General features: G+C 41.3%; 1 protein-coding gene across 6 annotated transcripts in view; it reads right to left on the reverse strand.

Moving 5' to 3' along the window:
* Window positions 1–27,657, reverse strand: part of CNTN4 (contactin 4) — a 581,748-nt gene that overhangs the window by 75,670 nt on the left and 478,421 nt on the right. For all 6 annotated transcript variants that reach the window (XM_090021956.1, XM_090021955.1, XM_090021954.1 and 3 more), the window contains exons 11-12: window positions 26,069–26,198; window positions 19,489–19,639 (exon numbers count right to left, since the gene is read on the reverse strand). In XM_090021956.1, the coding sequence (XP_089878082.1) occupies window positions 19,489–19,639; window positions 26,069–26,198 (281 nt within the window). The remainder of the gene's footprint in view (window positions 1–19,488; window positions 19,640–26,068; window positions 26,199–27,657) is intronic.

Consider the following 27,657-nt stretch of genomic DNA (forward strand, 5'->3'; position numbering starts at 1 on the left):
TGCCAATTGGCAGGTCTTTTAACAGTAACACCACATTAGCTAAACGCCTGAAGTTTTAGACTCAAGACACCCCTCTGTAATGTCTTTGAACTTTGTGGCACCCTATTTCAAGACTGCTATGTTTCCTACAGCGCGTACCTCTCCTTACGCTTTGTGGCACCCTTACAAGGCTCTCACGGGGTGGCTGGGCACCTCTAAGAGCATGGCAAGAGGTGGTGCTCGCCGCTCAGTGCCGGCAGAGGATGCTTGCTGTGCAGACGGGAGTTTGGTAGACGCTGAAGGGAGGCAGCCGTCCCAGCAGAAGGTGCAAGGGGGTGACAGTGGCTGCTGTAGCTTCTAGGTAAAGATGGCAGGGGCATAACATTGCAGTGCCTTATTCTCCTGCCCCCGCTCTGCCTACTGCCGTCTCTACCCAAGGGGGTGAGTGTAGCCCCAGCTGCATCTCTGGGGACTTGGATGGTGGTAACAGAGCCACTGTTCCCCACAGCTCCTTCTACCAGCTCCACGAGTATGGGAGGAGCAGGGGAATGAGCTGGGCTGAAAAAGGAGGGCCCCGCGTTCACCTGCCTGTGACAGACTGCTACTCTGAGCACAGGGCAGTTGGTGCAAGGGCTTCCCGTGGGCGCGGGCTATGCTTTACAGCTCAGCTTATTCCCCTGCCCTTCCCAGGCTCCTGGAGCTGGTGCAAGGGTCTGTGGGGAGGGCTGCCAGGGTGTTTAGGCAGAGGCAACGTGGAAGAGCCCGAGTTTACCTGCTCTTACAGGGGCCATGCACCCCAGGATGCTGCAGTACCCCAGTCCACACCCACTGCCCAAGCTGAAATCGTGGCCCCCCAAGGATTCATATGGATGAGAAAAAAAACCTCGCCTGAGCCAGGATTTCATACCTCATCTCACAGATGCAAAAAGTGGTGCTTTTTTCCTCGCACCACTAGGAAAGAGACACCCAGAGCTGCTATTTTATAAACAAAACACATGGGAACTTATTCCAAGGTTTGATAGTCATCTCTGCTCATCTCCTGAGGTGACAGGTATTTTTTCGATTGTATATATTGATAGCTGGATGGGAAAATAACCTGGCAAGAGCTGTGAAATCAGCCGAGCAGTGGGCTACAACGGGGAGACACTTGGCTAGAGACGCATTTTTGGAACATGTAGATAGTCCAGATGTGGTGCTTTGGGGGAGGGAGGTTAGACCTCCAGAGAGACGGAGCTCCCTGGGCCCCGATACATGGCTCAGGTCTCCAAGATGCCTCTCTGTGCGTGTGGCTGGGGCCTTCACTGGATCCTATGAAACCAGCGTGGTTCTCAGGGGATCCACAGGTTCTGGTGGCTGACCCTCGGGTGGCTGACCACCCCATTTCCGGTGGCGGAAATGCCTCCCTACTGAATTGCTATGAAACTAAGGATTTTTTTTTTCTTAAAAAAGAAACAACAAAACATTTTATGAAAATCAGTAAAATCCTACCCCTGGTCTGAGTGATATTAGGGATATTTTGAATGCTGAATCAGGAACACATTCAAAGATGGTTGTAAAAGATCAGATCAAATAAAAGCAAAGGACCACTGTCTGCCCAACACTGATGGAAATTCTCTTTTATAATTTGTTCTGGTGACTCAGTGACCCACCAAATTGCTACTATTACAAAAGCAGTAAATTAGTTAGGATGCTCTGGGATACACCGATACTTGCATGATTTGGTGTAGTGGGCTCTGGTAGTGGCCTGAGGCCACAGAAGGTAGAAAAAAGCCCTACTAAAATAAAACTTCAGGTCTTTCTAATTATCAATCATGTAAGCCTGCATTTATCTTAGGTATGAATGGCTTTTCATACAGTGAAAAAAGTAGCAATTACATTTTTTTTTCATTTAACCATTCATACCTAAGTTTTGATACCTTGCAATTCCATCATAACAATGCTCTCTAGGACTGGGAGAAAAGTTCATTAACAGGGTGTTCTGTACAAAGGTTAGTCAATTTGCTGCAACATAATAATAATAATAATAATAAAGGTTCCTGCTATTGGGATTGTTAAAATGGGGGTTTGTTATAATGAGATTGACCTATATTTAGCTCTTGGAAAATGCAAAATGCATTTGCTTCACTGAAATGAATCGCTATGTATGAACTTACTTCCTCTTCATTATAGAATTTTAAGTTGCAAAGTTGAGGAAAACGTAAGCTATATTTTTTCAGGTTTTTGTTAAGAGGAATTAAAAATATTATTCCAAAGTAGCTTTTTTTTCCAGAGTAAGATATTCTTAAGAGCATGGGGCAGATTTTTTCCATGTTCAAATCCAAGCTGACTCCACTGAATTAAAACCACATCAACTGACATTAGTCAAGGATCTTGTCCCTTATATTTTCTCTTTCCAGAAAAGTTAAAACACCGTGAAGCTCTCGTTCAAATGAATCAGCTTGATTCCAGCATGTAATAGTATCAATATACATGAAGATTTGTTGTATCTTCATTTTTCCTTTTCTTTTCTTTTTTAAATGAAATGCCTCTTCAGAGTATTAGAACAAGTATGAAACTGATATATGCTCATTAAACTGATATAAGAAGAAATGGGATGGGAGGGGAGAGGGCAGTATTTACAGCTATTAGAGGTTTCATGCAAGTTGCTTAAAAATGCCCTGGGTCACAATTCGAGTATAAAAATATCTCTGGGTTATCAAAGAGGAATAATTCTCTACAAAAAACAAATCTTCCTTGCAGGAAGCTGATAACGGGGGAAAAAAACCCAAACCAAATGGTGCTAAGAACCCCAAAGGAAAAATGAAAAGAGAGTAGCGCTGTGAATTTTAAATAATAGAAAACCTTTTGTGCGTTCCCCCTTCCTGCTGATAATTCTTTATGCAAGTGATTAAGAAATATAGGGAAAATAATTCATGAAAAATAAATGTTTGGGTAGGCCATTTTAGGTACAGCCACGGAAAACTCATTTGTCCTGGCTTTCACTGGGCCGTGGAATGGGGCATGTTTTGTCATGAATTGAGCGGTGGGGGAGGATTAATTGGAGTTGTTAAGGGTCTAATATTTCCAAGTTCCCTCAGTTTGGTTCAAACCAGTGGGAAATGAGAGCACAGAGAATAAACAGGAATGCTTTGCTCCTCATGGGATCGCAGCCTTACGGCACAAACTTCCTGTTTTATTTCTATCCATAGAAAGCTAAAAATGGCTGTCTGCCCCCAAACTAAAAAGGGAACTTTGGGCTTTGAAGGAAGGGACTGATACACAATTTAGTATCTGCTTTGGGACAGGCACACGCAGCACTCTTTGTGGGGGAAAAAATGTATCATCAGGACCATGCTCCTTTTCCATTAACTGGAAATCCCAAAGGACTTCTCTGTCATTTCTGTCACTTATATGGCATGGTGGGAGCTGGCACTAGAATTGAATATTTATATTTTAATTTGCCTGTAAGTAGAGGCCAGTGTTAAGCCCTTTGTACAACCTAGGCCTGCTGCTGAGAGAGCTAGAGCAGAGCACCATGCAGGGAATTGTTTCATATAGTCTCTGGAGTGTCTTACAAGCTGCCTTTGTGCTGGCATCATGTTAACCTCATGGTGGCAGCGTGGAAGCATAGGAGCTTGGAAACGGCCTCGGGAAGGTTTGTCAGATCTATGCAGATAGAGCTATAGTCACCACAAGTACTTTCTAGCTGGCAAGGAGCAAGGGGCAGAGCCCGGTTTGGGAAGGCTAGTGCCCACATGTGAATCCTGGTTGCATCTACACATGTGCTTTCCCGGAGTAGAGTAATTAGCTCCCCAGTAAAGTGTCACAGTCTACACGTGCGCCAGTATTAGGGCACTGTAAATTAATAAACTCTGCCATTAAATAGTACTGTCAGGACAGTACTATTTTACAGCAGAGTAAATTACTGCACTAAAATGCATGTGTGGACCCTGTCCGTAAATTATGCCAGGTGAGCCCAGCTAGCTGGGGGCCTGCTTTGTGCCTGGCAGCTGTCCAAGGCGCACATGTAGATGCTGCACCCGGAAGCAGTTTCCTCTGGCTCAAACAGCTCTGGACATTATTGCATCACATTAACTGCATGTGTAGAAACACCCGCTGTTACTACGTAAAACCCACTTATCTCAGGTTTTGTGCAAATGAAGGGAATTTCACACCAATAGTCTCCGGTGTTTTACAAATATGACTTCATTCAACTTCCGTAAAGTCCAGCAGGCTCCTTAAGAATACTCGTAATTATCTTAAGACATAAGGTGTGGGCAGATGTAACGCTTCAAAAACACTTCAAACGGATCTGAAGCATTTTCAAAGCAACTGAAATGATTCAAAATAGGAGCTCTGTAAAATAAATATTGTTTGGGAGCATTTCCCTTTTTGTTATGGCTCGACAGAGGAAACGTGATTTTCCTAAGATCTCAAGGAGAGTCACTGCTATCACCACGAAGAGGACTCAAGAATTGTGGCTTCCGGCTCCCCGTTCCAACACCCTTACATACTGAAATCATAACCTGGAGTCCCATGCGCCTAGACTAGGCATTTCGGAATGAAGAACACAAAGATTAAACAAAACCCATCAGAAGCTTGTAAAAAAACATTATTTTCTTAGGAGGAAAAATATGTACATGCACACAGATTTTCTATGTGAATCAGCTGCTGACACAAACCATTTTTGGAACCATTCGCGAGATCAGAACAGAAGCAGTAAATGCATTCTCAGCTTCTTTGTTCCAGCTGATACCATCTGAATAGAAGCCCAAAGGCATAGTCTTTCAAAGATAAGACATTCTTTTGCTTAGTTTCAACGAAAAATGCCCAGGGTACAAAGACAGATTACCCACTCCACTCATAATTGACATTAACATGGCTCTTAAAGATGCAAAGACACCTTTTAAAGTACTTGAAACCAATATTTAAATACTCATCAAAAATAGCACAAGGTTGCTAGAATCTCTGAGAAGAGTACTTTTGGAATCTTCCCCCCCCACATAATAATTATTTACTCTGATTTTAAATGTATTAAAGCTTAACTTGAATGCAACATCATGATTCATTTGTTTTTTTAAACAGGACAAGATTTTAAAAAAGAGATCAATGTCATTTTTTTTCCCTGCAAAATGCCTAAAAGTTACTAAAATCAGTTTCCTTCAGTGAGGGGATATAGTCACATCCGTCTAAATTTGGATTGTAGGAGGCCAACTTCAGAATATTGGCCAGGAATATATACATTTTCCCCCACCAAATGAGGAGAAAAGTTTCTCTGCCTCTCTGCAGGAAGAGGGGGTTTTTTTCCCCCCTTCTCTACCAAGTGCTCACACTAAACAAGTAATACATTAGCCTTATGCACACAATACATTGGGATCAGTTTAATGATCACTGAAATGAAGGCTCTTCCAGCATGGAAAGTAGCAGCTGCTTAACAGCGCACAGCTAATGATATGCATGGGGTCTGGTAGGTGGGCATGGGGAGCCTCTCACCGTGCTTTGAAGACAGACCATGCCTGTCATGGGTACACCCATGCTCCTTGAAAGCGTGGTTCTGCTTCAGAAGAGCCACAGCTGAGTCCCGACTGAAGAAGCCCGTTGACAGCTTTGGGTGAAACTAATACTGAAAGGTTAGTCATTACCTTGGCTAGGTAGGCTTATCTAGCATCCAGCTTCTTGTAAAATCATTGTCATGATGATGATGAAGCCAGGAGGCTCTGCGTTTGCATAAAGAGTGACTATTTCATTAAATCTTCTTTCACCATGCTAAGAATAATTTGCACAGCACGCTCAATACCAAACCGTCTCTGACAACATGCAGGACTTGACGGGGCAAAGGTGGACGCAGCCTGTCAGCTCAGGGTCACTGCTTGAAATATGGCTCAGGTTAGTATTAAAATCATTAATATCTGAAAAGACTTCTATAAAATTAACTGATCTGTGATGAGTCCCATTTCAACAAGCAGCGACACTGAGGACAAGATTCATGGCTTAACCCCTGAACTTGAGCAAGGGAATAGAAGGACTGAAGATATCTCCTCACTGCACTGGGTGCAATTCCCAATTCATCAGAGCCCACCAAATTTGAGGGGCTGCCACTCCTCCTGTACAAGGAGGAACGGAAAAGGTGGGAATTAAAAAAAGCCTTGATCCTGCTGCCATATACCCAGAAATGGTTTGAAGGATTACTGTCTTCATGGAGCAACAGGGAACCAAATATTACATGATATATATGTTGCACTACATGCCGCCCCTTACTTGGGATTAACAGAGAGAGGGAGTTAGCTCCGTTAGTCGAAAGCTAGGCAGAGGACAGGGCAGTATAATACCTTATAACTGGTTCAGAGAGCTTTCATAGGCTATTGCCTACTTCATCAGACGCTATGAATGGTCTTGCAGAGCGTGGGAATACTACACAGAAAGGAATCAGGTCATTTAAATACCAAGGATAGGGGAAAGGGAGGAGAGGCCAAGGCAAGCTGAAGGTGCCACATTGCCCTACTTTCTGCTTTGGGATTGACGGGATTGCTACACTTGCATAAAAGCAATCAGCTGGACACCTCAGGTAAAAACTGGACACTAGAGTCTTGGACAGGAAACTCTTCCCTGGTCTGTCCAGTTCAGAGGTTAAAGACAATCGACTGGGACAGGGCACCACTACCGCCTGAATTATACTTCTCATAGACCTGTATTTTTGGAAAAACATAACCCGTTTTAGAAACAATTTTCTAATTGAAAAAAAGTGAAAAAAATTACTGAACCCAAATTACAAGGCTGTTTAATATATTTAAACCCCTTTGTTTCCATACTGCAATTCCACATTTTTTGGTAGGACGAGACTCCAATTTGGCATTTTTAATAAAGTTGTCTTTAATGTTCAGTGTTGATAATACTGACCTAAAACAAGTATTTGATAGAGAGAGAGGGATAGTAGGAATAATTAGGTCTTTATGAAGAAATACGGGTTCTACAAAACCACAGTTTTTGATTAACAATACATTTAAATTATTACAGAAAATATATTAGTCAGAAGGTCTTTTTTTTTTTCAGTTAAAAAAAAATCCAAGGGAACTCTATCCCTCCAGTAACGCATGCACACACCTTCCATTAGCGTTAATTGGATGTATGTGAATGCATCAAAGTAAAGTAGGTTTATTTCATTTTCTTTCTCTTAAATCAACTGTTGCAGGCTTTATATTAAGGAAATTCTGAGAGTCAGGAATAGCACACTGTATCAGACTTAAAAAAATTAATGGAAATGACCACATATAAAAGCAAAGATATTCCAGCACCTAACCCCAAAGGCTGGGTGGCACAAGGCTGCTCCAGATGTGACAAAGGAGCTCTCTCCCCTCTCCCGTGCCCCCTCACCCCAAAGCTTTGCTCAGGGTGTCAAGAGTTACAGGCATGCCTCCAGGCCATGCCTCACAGGCATCTTTTCTACACAACCTACTAGTCAGCATGATTTGAAACATATATGGTTTTAGAAACCTTATTTACAGAGCTTTATCTCTTGATGCAACTGTGGATAATCTCATCTTTCCTACAAATGTCTCATCTTTTCTTGACTCCTGCTAAGCCCTTGGCTTCAGTAAATTCCTGTCTAAATAAGTTGTTCTTTCTATCAGTTTTTAAATGTGTTGATTCCTATTATCCTGCTTGGTTGTAAATATTAAACTCTGGCTTAGCTGGAAATCGAGGCAGCCCTCTGAACCTCACAAGTCCTGTGGGGGGGGGAGAAAGCTGATGGATTCCAAGGAGAAGACATCCGTGTTATCTGCCACATTTCCCAGCTCTGTCTTACAGTTGTATCATTTCATGTACGTACATTATCTACTTGAAACATGCATTTAAATTCTATGAAATTAAAAAAAACCAAACAAACCTACATTACAAGAAGAAACATTTCACAGTCTGGAAATGCCAAACAGAAATTTCCCAACCTCTAACCACTTTTGTGTTTCTTTTAATCTTTTAAAATTCACATTTCTATTCCACGATCAAAAAGTATTCTATTTTCCCCTGTGGAAGTGTTTCCTTTTCTATCGTGCAAGTCACAGGCTGCAAAGAATATGAAGTGGCTCTTCTGGATTTATTTTTATCCTCCCTATATATAAGGGGTCCCCCCATCTCATTCACTTCCAAGCATCCTTTTTGAGAACTCACTGTGGTTTTGGATTTAATGCAGAAAAAGAACAGATTTGTAGTATCGCTTAGACTGAGAATATTAGCCATGTGCTGATTCAGGTGAGATAAATGGATTATAGCTGCAGATTAGGATTAAGTCTTTAAAATGATACACAACAAAACAGTGTTTGCGTGCGTGTGACAGAGAGAGCGAGAAAGCGCGAGATGGGGGGGCTGTTTTCTGGGATAAAAATGGACTTCCACTCCTTTCTTGATCTTTGCAATATTGTGAGGGAGATGTCAACCAAAAAGAGCACTCTCCATCAACACCTGGATTTTAATTCTCCGGTGTAACCGGCATAGTTCCATTGATTTCAATGGAGCACGCTGATTTTCACCAACGACGAGCCAAGCCCTGTGAGCCCAAGCTTCATTGAATCGATGACCTTCAGTCAGCCTGAGATGAAAAACCTGCTCCAATGTTAGGACATCTGGGAACTCACTCAATTTACTAATAAAGTGAGTTCAGAGAGTTTCTTGACATCATTCCCTGTGGTTCAATTGTCAGACTTTGATGAGGCAGAGTAGAATGGCAGGGCTGCCTCTGGCCTAGAGATAAGCTTACTGAATCTTGTTCTGCTTAAAATGACATAGCTGCAACTGATAGTGGCATTTGGCCCATTACCTCTGCCCTCAAGAACGGGCATTTGCAGTAGGCTGCAAATCTCTCACGTGGATCAATCCCAGGGAATGTATTCATTCCAAGTGCAAGGAGGGAAGTGGCTTTTCTGTCCCACTAAAATCTTCATCGTTTAAATAGTTTTCTCATTCCACATTAGCATAAAGCAGGGATCTTTCCAAGCTTCCTGTGAAAAATGAGACTCGGGAGACAGAGAGAAGGCCATTCTACAAGAGCACACAGTCCAGTGGTTAGGGTTCACGTGGGATGTGAGCAACCCAGGTTCAAAGTCTTACTCCAACAATACTTAATTACTTAAACAAACTGGAATAGCTCCTATGAGGGAGAGACTGAGAGAGATGCAGCTGGTAGTTTAGTAGCTTGGTTACTCATTTAAAAATTGCTAAAGGACTTGAACTCGGAGTTGCTACACCTAGGATACTGGCACTAGTCACCAGGGTAGAGGCTATTCTAGCCTGGGTCTCTCTTTGCCTCTTTTGTTTTAACCAGAATTCCCAGGTCAGACCTATGAGATCTTTCTCGGTATAAGTATCATTACTGGCTTCAGTAAAAAGTCTCTGTTTTGAATAACCCACATTTTTCCAGAGAAAACCATTTTTTTGTTGCTGGTCAGAATTCCTGACTAGCTTGATTCATTTTCTCAGATCAAGGAGCAGCCTTGGCAACTGCAGGAAGCTTAGGGATCGAACTTCATGGCTTATTTTTGGATGATCACTGAAGCACAAAAGAACGATGAGTGATTCAGAATCAGCTCAAAGTGCCGGCCACGCCAAGTCTACACAAAAGACAGCCAAGGTGTTTTATCAAAGAAACCTCACAAAGCCACAAATTAGATTTAGAGTATTGAATACACATCAGTGAGCTAGTGTTAACACTGCACTCGGATCCTTCCATGAATAAAACACAGAGAAAGCATAGGTTCCGCTGGGAAATAAACTATGAATTAAAACAACTCCTTTTAAACTGGGGACATCCTGCATTTCTGGATCTTCAATTCATCTGTCCATCCAATCAAGTATTATCTTGTTCATTTTCACTCTCTTTTGCAGTAAATTGGGTAAAATAAGTTGACAGGTCAGTTATTTCAGATGTTCAAACAGGGTAAAGCCACCTTATGCAATTGTCTTTGAAAACTAAGATAAATGTGGTAATGTCAATTCACACTTCAGAAAGCTATTTACAGAGTGTCATTTTTCACTTTTCCAAGGCAGGATGTAATGAAAAGCCGACAAGTTATTGATGATTTGGTTACCTGCCTGCCTAAAAGTAATTGCACAGGTGCTTTATTAAAACAAAACAAAACAAAAAGTCAACACAATTAATGCAAAACAATGGTTGGGAGCTTCCTCTGGGGTTTTGGTCTCTGCTGGAATGTCACTGGACTGCATGTCCAAAAGCAAATGCTTACAATTCATCTGTCAAGTTACCAATATGGAAATAATGTCATCACTGCTAGCACACAGGCACCAGGGTGGATAAGATGCTTTTTTCTGCCCTGTTGTCACTTTCTTCTTTGACTCTTTAAAACAATTAAGAAATAATTAAGGAGGTTCCAGGCCACCAAAAGAAATCTGGCTCTTTATAACTCAAGACACATCTAGGCAGTTAGGGAAAACCAATTTGCATTCTCTTTCTTATCTACCGCTAGCATTTCAATTTTTCCTTATTAAACTGGTATCATTATATAGCACTGTAGTTAATATATTGTCAGAATTGCCATTATGCAGAAATCTCCTACTTTTAGTGGCTTATAAAGCAGCCTTAACATTTGCCTTTATAAACAGCACTGTAATTCTTGGCATCCTAACTAACAAATCATTGTTGGGAGCAAAAAAAATAGTTAAATATTTTTTTCAGAAAGCAAAGTGGCTTTGAGTCACTTTACAGAACAAAAGTTGCAAGACATAAAAGTCAGGTATAGATTTCTTTTCCCCCTCCTCTCATTTTTTTTATTCAGTTCAATGAAGCCCCTGCAGAAGAAGTTGAAAGCTATTTAAATATTGGTTTATAGTTAAAACTACGGCCCAAATTCTAAGCTTCTGTGCCATTCCCAGGGGCTACCACTGCAATATGGAATTTGTGGCTGTTCGCTTAACCTAAAGTGAAATACATAATGTTGTATTAATGCGTGCATTCGACTGAGAAAGCATGAAATAATAACCTTAAAATAACTTAGTTTGGCAAACTGTTGGGTGATAATTTCATATTTTGAAGCAAGACCGGCTGGTGCTTGAGGAGGGAGGGAGGGAGGCAGTGAGTGAGTGAGTGAGTGAGTGTGTACCTGGTAACGGGGCATGTAACTGGAGACTTTCAAAGCAGACTCAGGGATTCAGACTCACATCATGTTATTTTCCTGGAAAGTGGGTATTTAAATTGCCTGCTCTCCATTAGTGCACTAATTTGGACAGTACTTCAGGGGTTGCAGCAGTACCAAGAAAGTGGACTGCTCTGTTCTGGACTTTGAGGCAGAAGTCCAGTAAGGGTAACCAGCTTCATTTCAAAAGGGTCAGGATCTCACCCAATATCAGTGAAGCTGACATCGCCGCAAAAATCAACATAGGGAGGTGTCCTTATTCATCTGCATTTAAGACAACACTTGATCACAAGCTGAAGCACTGTGCAAGAACAATGCACTTAGGCAGGAATGAAAATGGGCCTTCATAAATGGGCCTTTATAGAACATCACATCTGCAAGGATGCATCCCGTGCTATGAGTCCTTCCCCTGTGTTTACATGGTGCTGTGCTACTTTCCATGTATTGCAAGGAATGGCATTTTTCATTACGACACATCTACGAGTACGTGTCAGAGACTGTCTTGTTCTGGCCCTATATTACTTTTAATTAAGCAGGGACCTCAGAGCTGCTTTGTTCATGCACAAGAACTGCATTTGTCTCCCAGATTCTAGTCAAGAAGTAAATTTGGTGAGTCAAAACTAGCCCCTGTTGAGGTCTGTACTGCTGTAGCTAGACTGGCAGCGGTATCCAAGCTACCTCTTTACAGATAGCTACTCTATGTTTGCAGTCTGCAGTGTGGACAAGCCCATTCCTCAAGGGCCTAAGTCACTTCTGCTATTTAAATCAGGTTTTGTTGTGATACCGAGCAGAGCAACACCTGAATACTAGAGCTCTTTAAGGTGCTTCTGAACATGGGGCTTTTGAAAATGTTACTGTATCTCCTCAACTTGGTTTCTCATCATTTCATCAGGGAGGGGTGGAAGTTCAGTGAACAATGCTCCATACCTCCCAGTACCACAATACCAAGGCTCAGTGAGTAAATGGAGAAATGCCAGTTAAACGTTGCATTTCTTTGCTTTTATTGGTTTTCATCAAAAAACCTCCTGCCTTAAATAAGATGGCTTTGTGTGTGCATGAGTGTGCTCATATATCACAGAGCTTGTCAAGGCTGTGGTATAATGGGACCAATTGGGAAAATTCCCATGAAGGTAGTGAGCGTGCCTAGAGTATCTAGGTCAGATCTGGCTCTAACAAAGGGCACTATGAAGGCTCCTTTATATAGGAACTTGTTTAATTAAGATAACAGATGTTGCTATTATCCAAGTCCTAGTGAGTGGCTGGTTAATTGGACATTTTCACATTCTTTGCTACTGGCTCAGAACATCATTTGCTTCTTTATGAATTTTTTCTCCTTACAATTAAGAGGAATAAACAACACACGCGCTGTAGGCTCTTACAAAGGAGACAGTTCTAACGGTGTCGGAGATTACATGAACGAGAATGGAAAAAAAAAAAGTAATGTTTTTGGCATAAAAGTCAAACCACTCTTTGGTTTTACTCTGTGCGTGCTTCTCATAGTGGGTTTAGTTTGACGTTCGGTGTCTTTTAGGAAATCATTAGGAACGGAGTCCCTCGTGTGTACATTTGAAACCTTCATTATAGTAACAGAAAATGAATTGGATTAGGACATGCATAAGCACTGGTCTTGATATGAGCTGGCAGACCAGATGAGTGACAACAGACCGTGGGGCTCAATGGAAACGGTGTGATTGAAGGGGAAAGCGATGAATGCCTAATTCTGAACATGAGACATAATGCAGGGTCTTGTCATTTTCTCCACATATTGTACAGCTCTACTTTCAAGATTGCTCACTTGCTTACACTTGGACAAAGCGAATCTGTCTGTAGCTTAGGGACCAAGCACTGCCATTCCTTTCCTGAGGGCAGAAGGCATTAAACACACATGAATTATCCTGGTTCTCACACGTGCGGGGACCCGGCTCTGAGCAGAGGTAGCCCACCATGTAGTCTGGGGGAGCTGTGCTCTAAAGTGCTTATCCCTGACAAGTCCCACAGCAGAAGCCTGGTCGCAGAGAGCAGCAAGTGGATTTACTATTACAAAGCCCCATAGTCACAGAGGGTACAGCTCAGGTCCTAGTGCAGTCTTTGGACAATACAAGTCAGTACGATGCCCAGACAGTGCTCCCACAACAGATTACGCAGGTTTGAGGTAGGATTTCCTTAAAACACAGCCCTTGTGGGTCCCCTGTGCAGAGCCCATGAACTAGACCTGTAGAGCAGCATTTGATATTTGGACAGCTACTACACTTTTGCTCTGAGGGCATGCCCATAAGAGCCAGTAAGGGCATGACCAGGGAACAGACCGCGACATCCTGGCTGTGATCCCTGGTTTGCTCCTGGAAAAGATACCATTATGCATCCTTACTTCCTCTGGGCCTGAGGCACAGCCATGACCTAACCTTTCATTAATATAACCAGGACTGCTGCTGTCTTATGTCATGGGAAAAAAGGGCAGAGTGTACCCTTGATGTCTGTACAGATGGAGCAATAATACCTGCAACCAAAGAAGTGCCTTTTGTGTGAGATTTTCCGATGTTTTGCAAGTATTTGTTCATTTGCACTCCCCCACTGTAATAAGTAGGTAAGTGGGTCAGTTAGCAGGGAAAAAAGAAGGGGAGAGACAGAGAGAGATCTATCCTACCCATGGAGGTCAGGAAGAGGAGCCTAGAACTCCTGTGTCCTGACACTTACCTCTGACTCTTATGACACGATTTCACCCTAATAGGTTCAGGGAATGAAGATCAGTTCAAACGGAAGTAATTCTTTTTATTCAAGATAACAGAAATATGCAATACATTGTTAGGTGAAAATTGAATCTCTGTGATTCAGGGACAAAATGCTTGAGTTTGGTAATGCTGATTATGGTGTCAGTAAGAGATACTGTACTAATCACAATGCCACTCTGGCTGAAAGCAACAGACTTTATCCATTCAGCATACGTGATACAAATTTGTTGGATTATGCAGTGCTCTAATCATCTGGAATATGGAGGATTATGTGAAAGTGAAGAGGAATTTAAATTTTCTAAATTATTTCAAAACTTCTTCTTGACATAATTATAGAGCTCCAGGTGGATAACTGCAGCTGAATTATACTGCCTTTTTTTTTTCTCGGTTTGAAGTATAGGGGTGGTTGTAAGCAAACATCACAATTTTATTTGATTGAACCACCTGGATTTTCTCTACTCATCCAAGGTCTGATTCTCTCTCGCTTGGGCTGTACATCAGAACTAACTCCCGCAAAATTATTGACTTGAGTGGAGTTACTGCTGAAGTACGCCAAGGTAAGCAAGATCCGAAGCAGGCACCCCACCTAAAACTGAAAGGTATTTCTCTGCAAGAATCATTTCATAATTACACAGAAATCAAAAGCTTGCTGCAATAGGATCCTCTCAAAAAGCATAACAATTTTAAAACACAAGCCCTGGTTTAAAAAAAAAATCCATGGAACATTGCAGCCTTCACTGTAATTGAATTACAACGATAGGCTTAAGAAAATCCTGGAGTAACAAGTCTGTCTGTCATGGTTGCCCTCCTGCTGATAACCGTTGGTAGCATTTAGTGCTAGGAAAGAATGGCCACAAATAGCAAGTACGGTGAAATGTAAGATGCTTAACCAGGACTTTGTATTAAGGATGCAAAAGTATAAGAGAAATTCCCTCCGTGGAGTGTGAATGCCCTTTCCTATAGACCTGTATGTAGGATTCACATCCAAGATGCCAGTACTTACTGAAAATTATAAGGTCTAATTACCTGGCGTAGGCAAGGAGGACAAAGGTGTAAAAGTAATTTCAGGGAGCTTTCATAAGCCCCCTTCTGCCCCTTCCCCTCCCCCAGATGGAGAGACATATTTAAAAAAGCAGAGAAGCCAAGCGTTCTCCCTGTCAATGGCCAACCCAGAAAGTTGGGGCTTGCCAATGCCCTAGCCACACGTCACACAGAAGGATAAGAAGATAGGAGCTTCTGGTTGTAGGTTTATATCGTCACACTGCTGCCCAGTACAAAGGACCTTCTCGTGGCTAGATCAGCCATGCTTAAGGTGATTTGCACATAGTTGCCTAAATGGGGCCAAAGGTCTTGCTCATAGAACATAACAGGCATGAATCGTGAAGCTGGATGTTCATGTAGCATCAAGAACAGATGAAGAACGCTTGTTCCGTGGCTATGTAGGAGCTGTCTTTATTTCCCAAGCTGAATTTGGAGTATATCTATATCTATGCTATAGGTATATATAATTTACCTTCTGGAGCCAGTCTACTAACATTACTTTGATGTCATTATGCCTTCAAGGCAGGATTTCCATTATTATGGAGATGAGCTGCCTTTAATGACTACAATAATATAATTGTACCCCAGGGCAGAATTTCTAATAACACAATTGCATAGCTCTCAAACACCAGTAAGAGATACCTCCAGGGCAGGTTATTCATTAAGGGCACTGTACACAGTAGTTCTGCCTCCAGAGAAGAATATGAAACCTAAAGCATAAAGTTCTTTTCCAAGATAGACTCTGCCTTCTGGGCAAACATCTAACATCACACTTAGTTCTGCCTCCTGGACAGTAGTGGCCTCCAGAACAGGATTCCCAGCAGCGCAATACAATGTATGTTATTTCTGCCTCTAGATATTATACCTTAATATCACAATCTGTTTGCAAAGTCACAAGATCCCCGAGGGGAGAGCCCAAATGTTTGCCATGCTATCAAACAGCCTTCAGAGTAGAATTCAAAGCATTCTGGGGAACTGTTAGACTGACACTGCTTTTCATTCCTCTTGGAACTGGATGGATTGTCCCAATCAATTAACTTCTACGGCATCAGAATTGAGGTGTAGTTTGGAGAAGTCTCCACAAAATCAGGTGGTTATCTAAAGCTCAAGAGCTTGCAGTGTTGGCTAGGCTGGCAATCTTATGGAAATGTGTGTTTCACAACTCACCTGAAACTTGTGCTTCCTGTCCTGGGTGAACTAATTAAAACTAACCAGGTGCCTATCCCAAGTGGTGATGGGGGGGCGGGGGGGAGGCTCATGAAACTATGTCAGCATCATCAGCAGCTATTGTTGATGTATTTTTTCATAGATTTCAAGAGATTTTATCAGGGATATCCATGATTGTCTGGAGCAGCAGGACATAACCCTCGCAGGAAACATGTTGCCAGTGCACCCCACCCTCTGACTTGGTGCATGGTATCCAGTTGATGGGACATTTACTGCAGACCTTCTTCATTTCAAAATCCTGGGAGAATGATCCAGCACTTAGACAAAGAAGAGGTTCTTGAAGTGTGTGCTCCCAGAACTATTCTTAGATTCCCATGACCCCTCTAAGCCAGGGGTGGTTAACTGGGGGTACTTGAGAAAATCCTAGGGGGTATGCATGGGCAGGCGGGAATGGAGCGCCGCCACGCACAATCCCACGCTTCCATGCAGGAGCATGGCTGGATGTGGGGGGGGGGGGGGGCAGGGGAAGCTTGCACATGGTGGTTGCCACTGCTCTGCATCCAGCTGTGTGACACCCCAGCCCTCCACATTCAGTCAAGTGCCAGCCTCCCCTCCTCCCCACTCCACTTCCGGGGATACACTATTCCACGCCCAGTCGCTGGGGGTATACTGCTCCACGTCCGGCCACTGGAAGGGCTACACTGATCCAAAAAGGTTGAAAACACCTCCTCTAAGCTATCTACTCTGCCAAACACCCAACTTCAGCATGCATGGTGCAGGAGTCATGATTGGTGTTGGCCTGGGCTCAGCAGAGATGGGGTATACACGCCTTCAGAGACCGAAAAGTGGGGCAGCTAGTTTCTTAACTGTGACAAATGATATGGAAGATGAGAGAAGAAAGAAGGCAAGGAGAAGAAAAATGTCTTCACATTTCAGGAATTTTTTAAAAAGCATGGTTTGAGTTTCATTCTAAAACTAAATACAGTGTGCCCATGAGAGCTTTTCTGTTACTTCCAAACAGAAGCAGGTACCTCTGCTTACAGGATGGCAGGAAGGTTATAATGTATGTGTAGCAATACACCAGTACGGAAAATTTAGAAGGAAAATCATTATCCTGATAAAGTATTAGCTGGGAGAAATAACTGAAAGAATTATAATTCAATTTGGGCCACATAAACAAAATAAAAAATAAACCTGCTGATATCTTGCCTCAGTTCTTGCATTAGTTATTATCTTCTTGTTATTTTTTCATGATTGTATCTCCTTTTGCTTAGTGCCTCCAGTGAACATGAGTTACTTATGTGCAACAGATGCGATATTGTCATTTGCTCACAGTCCTATGAATCAGTAGCTAACACACTGTAGTTAATCTGTGTCTTGCTTAACTTTTCATTGTTTTTTTCTCTTGCTAAAAGCCAAATTATCAAAGTGACCACACACATTCAAGGAATACAAATTGAGTTAAATGGTATCTTTTTAAATAAGTACCACACCAATACCTACTAAGTCAAAATATTGAGGGAGACGGTTGGTGAGTAAAATACAAGTGTGAAGTATTCCATTGTTATCAGTATCCACAGTAGCAGTAGTACAGCTAGGTGGACAAAAAGCCAATCTGAAGCACTGAACTTTTAAAACTTACCCCTCTATCCCAATTTAAAATGAGGAGGAAACAAGGATGTGAAATGCCAAAGCAAAAAAAGGTACACTTTGGGTACCGAAGAATGCAAGAACTGTGAATTCATAGTTCGGAGGTAAGTAACAATTTCATTACAACCCTTGTCAAAAGAACGAGATCTTAATTTTAGACTAAATATATTCTTGAAAAAACATGAACATAACTCTAACCTGGAATGTCTACATGAGATGCTTTACTACACAGGAGTCTAATTTGCTGTGTAGTAAAGGATCATCATGTACACGTGTGCAGCAACTAGGGCGCAGTAGACTAATTTACTGTGCTGCTATCAGATACAAGTGGTATCTGGCAGTGCAGTAAATGACTGTGTTTAAATGTATGTGTAGACAGTGATGTCAGGATTAGTCTACTCTGGCTCAAATTGAGCCGGAGTATATTCAGTCACATTAATTGCACACGTAGACGTGGCCCACCTAGTACTAGCCTCACAGAAGTTGTACTAATTGGCGTAATCATAGGTAAAGACCAAAGTCTGCAGTGCTTGCTTGGGTAAAACCTAATCTGACTTCTAACAGGAGGTTTTTTGCCTCAGTAATGACAATTATTTAGCCCATTTAGGCTAGGTACAGACATTCAAAAAGCCCAAGGTGGAATCGATCTAAGTTACATGGTTTTCTGTAAGCGGTGTAGTTTAGACTGGTCTAACATGGATCAAAATAACTACTCAAATAGGCCAGCCCAAGAAGTCAAAACCAAAACTCATAGTACAATAGCTTTATAAAGGCCAGAGATTACTAAGTGATGAGCTGCTTCATTCCTCAAATCAATGGGAAATAAGGATGTTCAGTACTTCACAGATGGTGTTTAGCATTTTTCTGGATCTGGTCCTAAATGAACTATAGATTTTGATACACTGTATTCCTACTGAAAATATTCAAATGGTTATTTAAGGCAAGCAGTTTTGATAAAACAAGTATAGGATTAGACTCTCCAGTGAACTTTTAAAAATAACCTTTCAGCACTTCAGCGGTTGCTGATTTTCTTTCCCTAATATAATTAGAAATATCACAAAATTATGGGAGAAGTCATTCTTGTGGCATATCAGACATATGAAAGCAAGTGGAACTAAAAGCTTTGGATATAAATATGGTATTTCGATTTCATTTAAAGTAATTCAATAAATACAGAACTAAAAGTCTGTATCAACTTTCATTTGCAAAAAGAAAAAAAGGTCGTAGAATAGCAGGTATTTGCTAGTATGATATATAATGCCAAGTAAATACTAACACAGAACAGCATGTTTTAAATGTCATTGCACAAAGGTAAAGCCCAGGTTAAGTCTTGTTAAAAATTGCATGGGGAAAATAAAGTGATTTGGCCAGTCAGAAAGTACCCATCTCCAAGTCAGAGAGTACGATTGCCAAATTAATTACTGACCCCAAATAATTGCCGTTTGCTGGGAGATTGAATAATTTACAAGGGCACAGTCATTTGCACTAGAGTATTTCAGGACTATTATCTCCTGGGAATAAAAATTTGAAAAACAATGGCTATTTGGAGCAATTCAAAGGCAAAAGATTTGCCGATCAGTATGCATCTGTACCAGGCCCGTAGCACAGGTGTTTTAACTGTCTGCAGAGATTGCCATGAATAGAAATCTTGCCCCCCAGCTCGAATGATGAAACATTAACTTTTTTTCACATTTATTGGCAAGTTAATTTCAGAAACCTATTAATGACATTTTAACGTTCATTTCTGAAAGCCCTTGGGTTGGAGCAAGCTAATGAAAGTAATAGTTACTTTAAGATATTACCTCTCATTTTCTCTTAGGATCTCTCTTCCTTTCTTCCAGGTATAAGTAGGTCTGGGGGAAGCTTTTGGCTTACACTCTATGGTTACTTCACCTCCCGCTTTAACAAGAGTCACCTTTTTCAAGAGGGTTTTGGAAAAATCTGGACCCACAGCTGAAAAAGAAAGTAGAAACCTCTTGTAATTCTTTCTGAAAAGAACCACTTGTCAGATTTTTTGGCCTTCAGAACTCTCCCGTGTATTGTCTTACCAACCCACACCTTTATCTTCCAAACCAACAATAGCATCTGTGCAAAGCTAGTGATGGGAAAAGCAGGTATGCGAGTGCTCAAGAGCTTCAGTGACTTTGAAATGAGTGTTCAGTAGAAAAAAACTCACTATCAATGAAACTTAGATATGAAGGACTCGAAACCCAGCTGGGGCCTTCCTGATTTACTCCAAGTAGGAATCAGGACTCATTAATTGACTATTCTAAAGATGTCCTGCATCATTACTTGAGTTACCATTTAGCATAACAGACTGTCTGTTAAATAATCTTTACCAGTTTCCAGAATGGGGCTGAATCATGGAACAGATATCATAAATACTACAGTTAATATGCAGACCAAGTTTTTTTTTTGGGGTGGGGGGAAATCAACTGTACAAGTCTGTAATACCTACAAAAAAGGGTCAAGTTAGAAAGAACAGGACAATAAAGGCCTCATATTACCTTCATATTGTTATACATAACACATGCATATAGAACATAAGTCACTTCTGTAACTACAAGCTACTGTAAATCATCCATATCGATATTGGCTAAAATACAATACAAATATAAATTCAAAATAACAATTTTACACAGCAGGAAGAATTCCACAGTACATGTTTTCTTTGGTACTTTTCAATAGCTATGCTTCAGTTTCTCAGCTGATTTTTAATGGCTGCGACACCTGTTTATCATGCATTTAAGTCTATTACTATCTTCGGCAGCGGTATAACCCTTCTTTTCTCAGATGTCAGTGATTACCTCTTATTTAGCATGAAGGTGATGCCAGTGGAAAATGCATAAACCCCCTAATTTCCTTCTTGGTTGCCATTCATTTTCTTGTTTTCAAAGAATTCCATCTTGCAATTTAGGCAAATCTGGTCACTGAACTGCATTTTGGCCAAAAGCAGTGCTTTCTTTTTCTTTTTTTCCCCCAGTGCATATGGTTCTGGGAATAAGCTCAAAGATTTGTCTTGGCTCTGAAGACTTACGTCACCAAGATACTTCAGGAGAGCTGTAGATCACTGTGTACCATATCTGCCTAATGCTACATGCAATGATCTAAGCTCTCTTGAAGTAGTTGGATGACACAAAACTGCAGCACGGACCACAGGGAAAATTTGGTTTTCTTACAGTGCCTAGTCTGACACCAAATTTCTCTTCCCTCCACTCTGCCTCCTTACTTGGAAGGAATGCAGTGTAGTGAATAATCCCACACTGACAACAGGATGGGCTATATGACCTAATAGCTCTCTTCCATCTCTAGTTTCTGTGAATCTTTGAGTCCACTAATCTCTGAGCTGTCTTGCCTTCTACATCTAATCACAGATGGATGGTTTCATTTTAGCATAGAGAAAAAGTGCATTAAGAGAGAGTAAAAAAGCAGCACTGAAAAACAGCATTGGAGCCTAACTTTTCCACAAAAGAAGAGAGACCTAATGAGCACTGTCCTCCACAATAACATATTCTGGGGCTGCATGAAATAGAATAATATTAATTACCATTTTGCTTAGAATTGATCCTTTTTTTCTTTTTGAACAGGAATGCACGAACCAATCTTTGCATATATCTGTTATTCACAGTGTTTGTTGCTTGGTTTAGACCAGTGATTCTCAACTTTTTTAGGATTCAAGGCACCCCTCGGAAAATACCAGCTGGTAGTTTTCACTCTTTTTTTTTTTTTGACTACGAGAAGATAATAGGGAAGTTTTTCTGTTGCAAACAACTCAGACCACAGCTATGGATTTCTATTTGAAATCTCTGGGTTTATCTTGTGAATCATGTTTGCATATCTAACCGTGCTAATGTGTGAAACCCTTGAAAGGATCGCAAGGCACACCCTGGTTGAAAATCATTGGCTTAGACCAACAATTCTTAGACCGAGGTTTCTTAGCAAGCTCTTCACATTTATTCTTCCTGTTTAATGGTTGCTAGATGATATTGTTTCTGTTGCCTGAACAGAACGTTTGTATGGGACAACACATCTGTAATTTTTAATGGAAAAAGTATGACTCTCACAATCGTAGTGTCATTACTTATGGAGTATGAGGGGGACGGAAAGGAAAAGAACCTGAACCTTCTATTTTAATTTGTATGCCAGCACGCAGTACTGTGCAAGAGCCTGACCACTTGTGAATAGCAGGTAACATAACTCTTGGAAACACAGCAGAATTTATGGCTTGCATTTCCAAATACACGAGTAAAACAGATTTTTCAGAATTCCACAAGTTCTGCTACATAATGCATTTGTCTGGAACAAAGAACTTTTGGTGTAGAGACAGAAAAAGGGTCAGTCCTTTACCATCACGGAGACTTTACAACTCTAATGGGAGCAAGACAGCACACTGCTGGAAAGCAAAGATCAAGTATTAAAGTTTCGAAGTGCATAGACTTAAACTATATAAGCAGCAGTCTAAGAACGGGCTGTCAAGGCCAAACCTAAGTGCTCGGATATAAACTGACATTTTCATCGTATTTTCCACTTTCATTTAAACTTGAAAATGGCAGAATGGTCTTGTGGTTAAATCCGCATACTGAAGCCTGGGTGAAAGTTTCAGAATTACCAAGGCCTCCCTGTGCGACCCAGGCGTTTCATGTCATTTCTGTCTGCCTCATTTGCAAAATAAGTATTGTTCCTTTCATCCACCCATTGTTTGCCTTAGCTTATAAGAGGGAAAGCTCTTCAAGGCAGTGACTGCATTTCACTGTGGGTTTGTGCAGGGTCTGACACAGTGGGGTCCTGATTCGGCAGAGGCCTCTAAGCAATGTTGTAAGTAACAATAACAGTAAATAATCAGCCTGAGAAAAGCTCTTGCTATAATTTCTCATTTGTTGTTTTCATTTAGTTTTGCTGTCGGCCTCATTTGGTATTAGTGGTACTTAATCATTTCAAGTGCTTAACATCACAGCCCTTTAACATAACTGATTTTACAGCTGGAAAGATTTGCTAGGGAAGTTAAGATTTCTCAGTGGGAGCTGCTAGTTCCTTTGACAAACTGGCCATTTATTTAGATGCCTAAGTGCGAGCTGTACCGAACGTGTGAGTATGGAGACCTTTCAAAAATCCCAGCCAAACACACAGCTCCCAAAATCAACGGGAACTCCACGTAACGTTGCCAGCTAGACACAGTAGCCATCCTTAAAAAAAGAAAAGAGGCTCGTTGCTTACACCACCAATTACAAAATAACTATAATCCAGCATTTTAAGGGTTCCCATTATGGAATGCACATGTGTGTGCACAGTGCAAAGCTATCTCCTGGTTTAGCTGGCGGGTTTTTAAGGCTAAGCATTTTAAAATCTTTAGCTAGGTAGGCAGATGGGAGAAGTGACCCTCTTTTACTTCCTCTTTCACTTCTGAAATGCAAGAAACATTGTGGAAAATGCAGGAAATGTTGTATGCAGTGGCACCACACTCTTACTGCTTCCTGGTTACGTGAGGCTGTGATGCAATGGGATCCAATGCAGAATCAGGACGAAGAGTGGATACTACTGCACAGGCACAGGCCTGACGCTGGAGTAAGGATTTGTTGAGCGGAGGAAAAGGGATTTCAAAATGCAGTGCTTGAAAAGGGGCTGATTCCTCTTTTTAGTTCCTTGAAGATAAAATGCCTATCTAAAGGGAGCAACTGCAGCATCCTGCTTCCCTCCAGAGTGCTTTGGGAAGGGGTTGCACTGCCCAGCTTTCCTCCCCCGTTTCAGGAGAGGACACTTTCTTTCCTTTCTGCTTCACCTTGGGGCTCTGGTCAGAATCATTCACCAGCTGCCCGTGTCAGACGTGCTGCAGCCATGACCTGGAGTTGGGAAAGTGACTCCACGTCATCGTTTGCACACCTGATCTTACCCCCATGGTGTACTGGCATGTTTTCAGCTGCCAATGAAGCAAAGAGGTCATTCTGACTCCCTATAACAACTGCAGCTCAAACACAAAAGAGAAGCTAAGCATCTATTTTAAGATAAGCCTTGGCCTCCAAACAAGGTGCGTTTATGCAGTGGTTTTTGAATAGCCTGGAAAAGCATCAACGGGTTTATTAGGGTTTCTTTTATGTGGCAGGTAACATGCCCAATAAATCTTACTATTCTGCAGCTTAATTTGTTGAACATTATTGTACTTTCCTTGAGCAGCAACAACGACAATTTTTCAGATGAAAATGTGCCTCCTCCCCCTCCTCCCATGTAGGCATGTATATTGGTTGATAAAAGATGACCTACATTGAAAATGTGATATGCAGAAAACACCTTGCTCTTCAGGACAAAACAAACAAAACAATATTATTGAACATTTTCTCTGAAAATAACTAAGCCAATATTGTTTAATCACAAACTGTAATTATCTCTTTGAAATCTTACACAAAATCTGACCTCTTTATTGGTTCCCAGTTTTATCTTCCATACAAGGGCTGTAGTGAGTAACTTCAGCGTGCACATCAGATGGAGAAGGAAAGGGAGAATGGCTTTCTAATTCAAAGCAGAACTGAAGGTATTTGTAGATGTGCTCCAGGAGTTGGAGGGAGGGAGTGGGGTATGGGGGTCTTTTAATTGGCGTGGCTCTGAGAGCTGCTCTAATTAAAGCACCCAGGGCATCACGTGTATCGGCATCCCTGGGCAGAAAAATGGCAGCAGGGGTGCTTTAACTAAAGCTTGTTGAACAAGCTTTATTTAAAGTGCCCCCTCCACCATTTTTCAGCACGGGGTTGCTGATACACATGACACTGGAGTCTGCTGGAGCACAGTAATTACCACGCTCCAGCAGACTCAATTAATCATTTCTCGATCTGCTCAGAGCAGCCTCGCTGTACATGTATAGGTGGCCTGAAATCCAGAGACTCTCTGTTCTGCTCCTAACTTCCTCCTAACTCCTCGAAGTCACATTGGGCCTGATTCCCATCTTATACTAGTTTTATGCTGCCACAACTCCACTGAATTCAACAGAGCTCCTCCCAATACACACCAAAAGAAGTCATAGGTGAATCAGGACCTTATAACCTTCCAGCATGCTAGTTTGAAGTCCTGCAAAGTAAGGATAGGATTTCAGTTCTTGAGATGCTTGTAAATCTGCCTAGCTGGCTCCACATTCATCTGAAATCCCTGTGATCTTAAGGTACTGAGGAACATGCAAAAGCTGTGGTTAAGTGATGCTGTGCATTACATATGAGGTCTAGGAAAGACACCTCACTCAATGCAAGTGGTTCTCAACCTTTTTAGAATCAAGAAAACCCTTGTTAGACTCAGAGTATGCCTCAGAAAATGCCACGTCCCAGCTTTCACTCAATTTTTTACCACTGAAAAATAACAGAGCAATAGTTCTGTTGCAAAAGCCTCAGAAAGACTACAATAGGTAAGATCATTAATGACTCATCATTTAGAGCAGTGTAACAGAGAGAAATATGCCAGGCCCAAGATGTTTATTTGCATTTAAAAGGGGTGTAAGATTGCATAGTGCTTTTATAAAGTCTCCCATGTTTATGGCCAAATCTTTGATAAAAAGGCTGCTCAGCACCTCTTCCTAGTAGGCAAATACAAAGGAAAAAAGCGTATCAGTGAAATCCTCCTGTAGCGAAGTCACAGGGCAATTTTACTCCAGGAAGATGAATAAAAAGAAGTGTAATTTGGACACTGAAATACATCAATAGTTTGTAACCAGTCTTTTCATTAATACATTCATACATATATCTCTACCACAGGCACAATCCATCTCCCAAAGTCTGTCTGCCTTCTTTTGATAGGATTTATATTTCTATCAGTTACCACATCCAAGTGATTTACGTGTAAAAATCAACAACTATGAAGTCTATACAGGACTTCATGGAGTCTGTGACATTTTTCTCTATTTAGGGTCAAGACTCAGCCTGGGATACAGGATATTTTTTGCTTTGGTTGAAGGCGCTGAAACAGGTGACCAGGTTCTGAGTTTACTCTTATGTTGGAAAGAGCGCTAAGGAGGAAGGTTTTGCAACGTTTCTGAAAGACAGTCAGACTCCACATCCAGGGAGTAGATTGTTACTGTTCAGGGTGTTTCACATCAACTTCGCTATAATAGCTTTCTACTTTGCTGTTTAAGGGAGTGATACACCAAGGGCTCTAAACAGCAAGAAGCATGTGGAAAGCTGCAAATTTTCATGCTCAGTAACTTATATTGACAAGAGAAGATGGAGTGATGTAGGAAATTCTCTGACATGGATCCCTAACTTAAGTTTAATCTCATGCTTAAAGATTCCTTTAAACACATTTTCATTGTGCAAGAGGTTCACTGAGGCACTTCTGGCTCAAACATCTCGATTTAGCAAAATTGGATTCGGTTGAGCGAGATTATTCATTTTTTTCAGGAAAATTACTCACCTATTACACTCAGCTCTGCACTGGAGAAAATAGTCCCGTGTCTGTTTTCTGCTATGCACTGATACATGCCTGCATCTGCCAGGCTTATATTTGCTATCCTAAGTGCTCCATGCTCGATCTGAATTCTGTCCTGTAAAATAGCAACATAAATACAAATAAATAAATAAGAAAACTACATGTTGGAATTTGTACGTTACAGCAGTCATGTCATATTTTATATCACGCACGCGCGTGCACACACACACACACACACACACACACACAGAGAGCAGTAATATGAAGAATTTACATGCTACAATCTATTTGTCTGTCAACTAAATTTATGTCAGGTAAGATGTTAAATGGAAAAACCAATACAGTAGTTGGTAAATGCAATTTAAATTGGAGGACTCTCCCTTGAGTTCTTATTGATTTAATAGCTAAACCATTTAGATTAATATCCCCTTCAAGTAGATAAACTTGAATCTAAAAATGCACTTCTGTATGAAGGTAGCATTTCATGGCCAAATGCATCCTTTAAAGCACTTAAAATAGTGGTATTAGTAGCATGTACCATGATGAAGGTTAATAAGAATGGTAATCGTCTTAGTTGGTACAGCAAGACGCATCGAAAACTGTCTGCATTTTACTGACAAAAAAAATGTAGATGTTAATAATTTAATGATCCTTTACTTTATATCTGCCACTAACGTGATTTAAGCACAAGACCATCTGCTAGTGACCAGCATGAAGCAAGTAAAATTAGCGTGTGGAACAAAAGACTGTAGTATCATTTGTCAGCCTAAGGATATGGAACTCGTGTTATCAATTTTAATAAGTATAGCAAAGTGTTCCCTCCCTCCCCAGGAGTTTTGCCATTTTAAAAAAATAAATAATACGAAGAGCTATTGGCTTTCCACTTGGCTGCAGGGTGGCAATTTAATGTTTGTGCACTCTTTATTAGGGCTTGATCAAATCTAGGCAGCCATGTTCTTTCACATTAAGTGAACGGAGAAAAATGAAGGCTACCTTGATAATAATGCTTTAGTGATTCGTTTTAGCTTGGCCTTATAAATTGAGACAATCATGGGACTCAGAGGTTCCCCTCCAGTGAGAGAAGGAAGGAAAAGAAAAGGGGTGTGTATGTATATATGTGTGTGGGGGGGGGGGCGGGGGGTGTTCATTCCCCTGCCTGCTATGGATCATTAATCTTTAGGCAGTTCTTCATGTCACTGCTAATGGCAGGCCAAGTCTCTGGTTGCCTGTACAGGAACAAATTTGAACAAGAGGAATTGGAGCGCTGCTTGAGACGGGAGGAAATGCTAACGTTCCATTAACAGCTGAAATTCAGCTGAAAATTATAAACTGAAAAATTGAATAGAGGACAATCACTTTATGGCCTCCAGCCCCACGCTCCCACCCAGCCATTCACACTTTTTCACTGGGGTCTGTTTTGACCTGCGTTCTGAACGGCTCATTTCACAAAGCAAGAGACAGCTGTAAATGTACAACTGTTCCCCACGCCCGGCTTGCCAGAACGCTCTGCTGAAACAGTGCTCCAACTTTCCCTTGTCCTAGAGAAGGGAGGGAAATCTTTTTTTCAGCACAGG

This window comes from Crocodylus siamensis, chromosome 11 (assembly GCF_052110815.1).
Source record: "Crocodylus siamensis isolate JL-2025a chromosome 11, ASM5211081v1, whole genome shotgun sequence".
In the NCBI taxonomy this organism is placed as follows: Eukaryota; Metazoa; Chordata; order Crocodylia; family Crocodylidae; genus Crocodylus; species Crocodylus siamensis.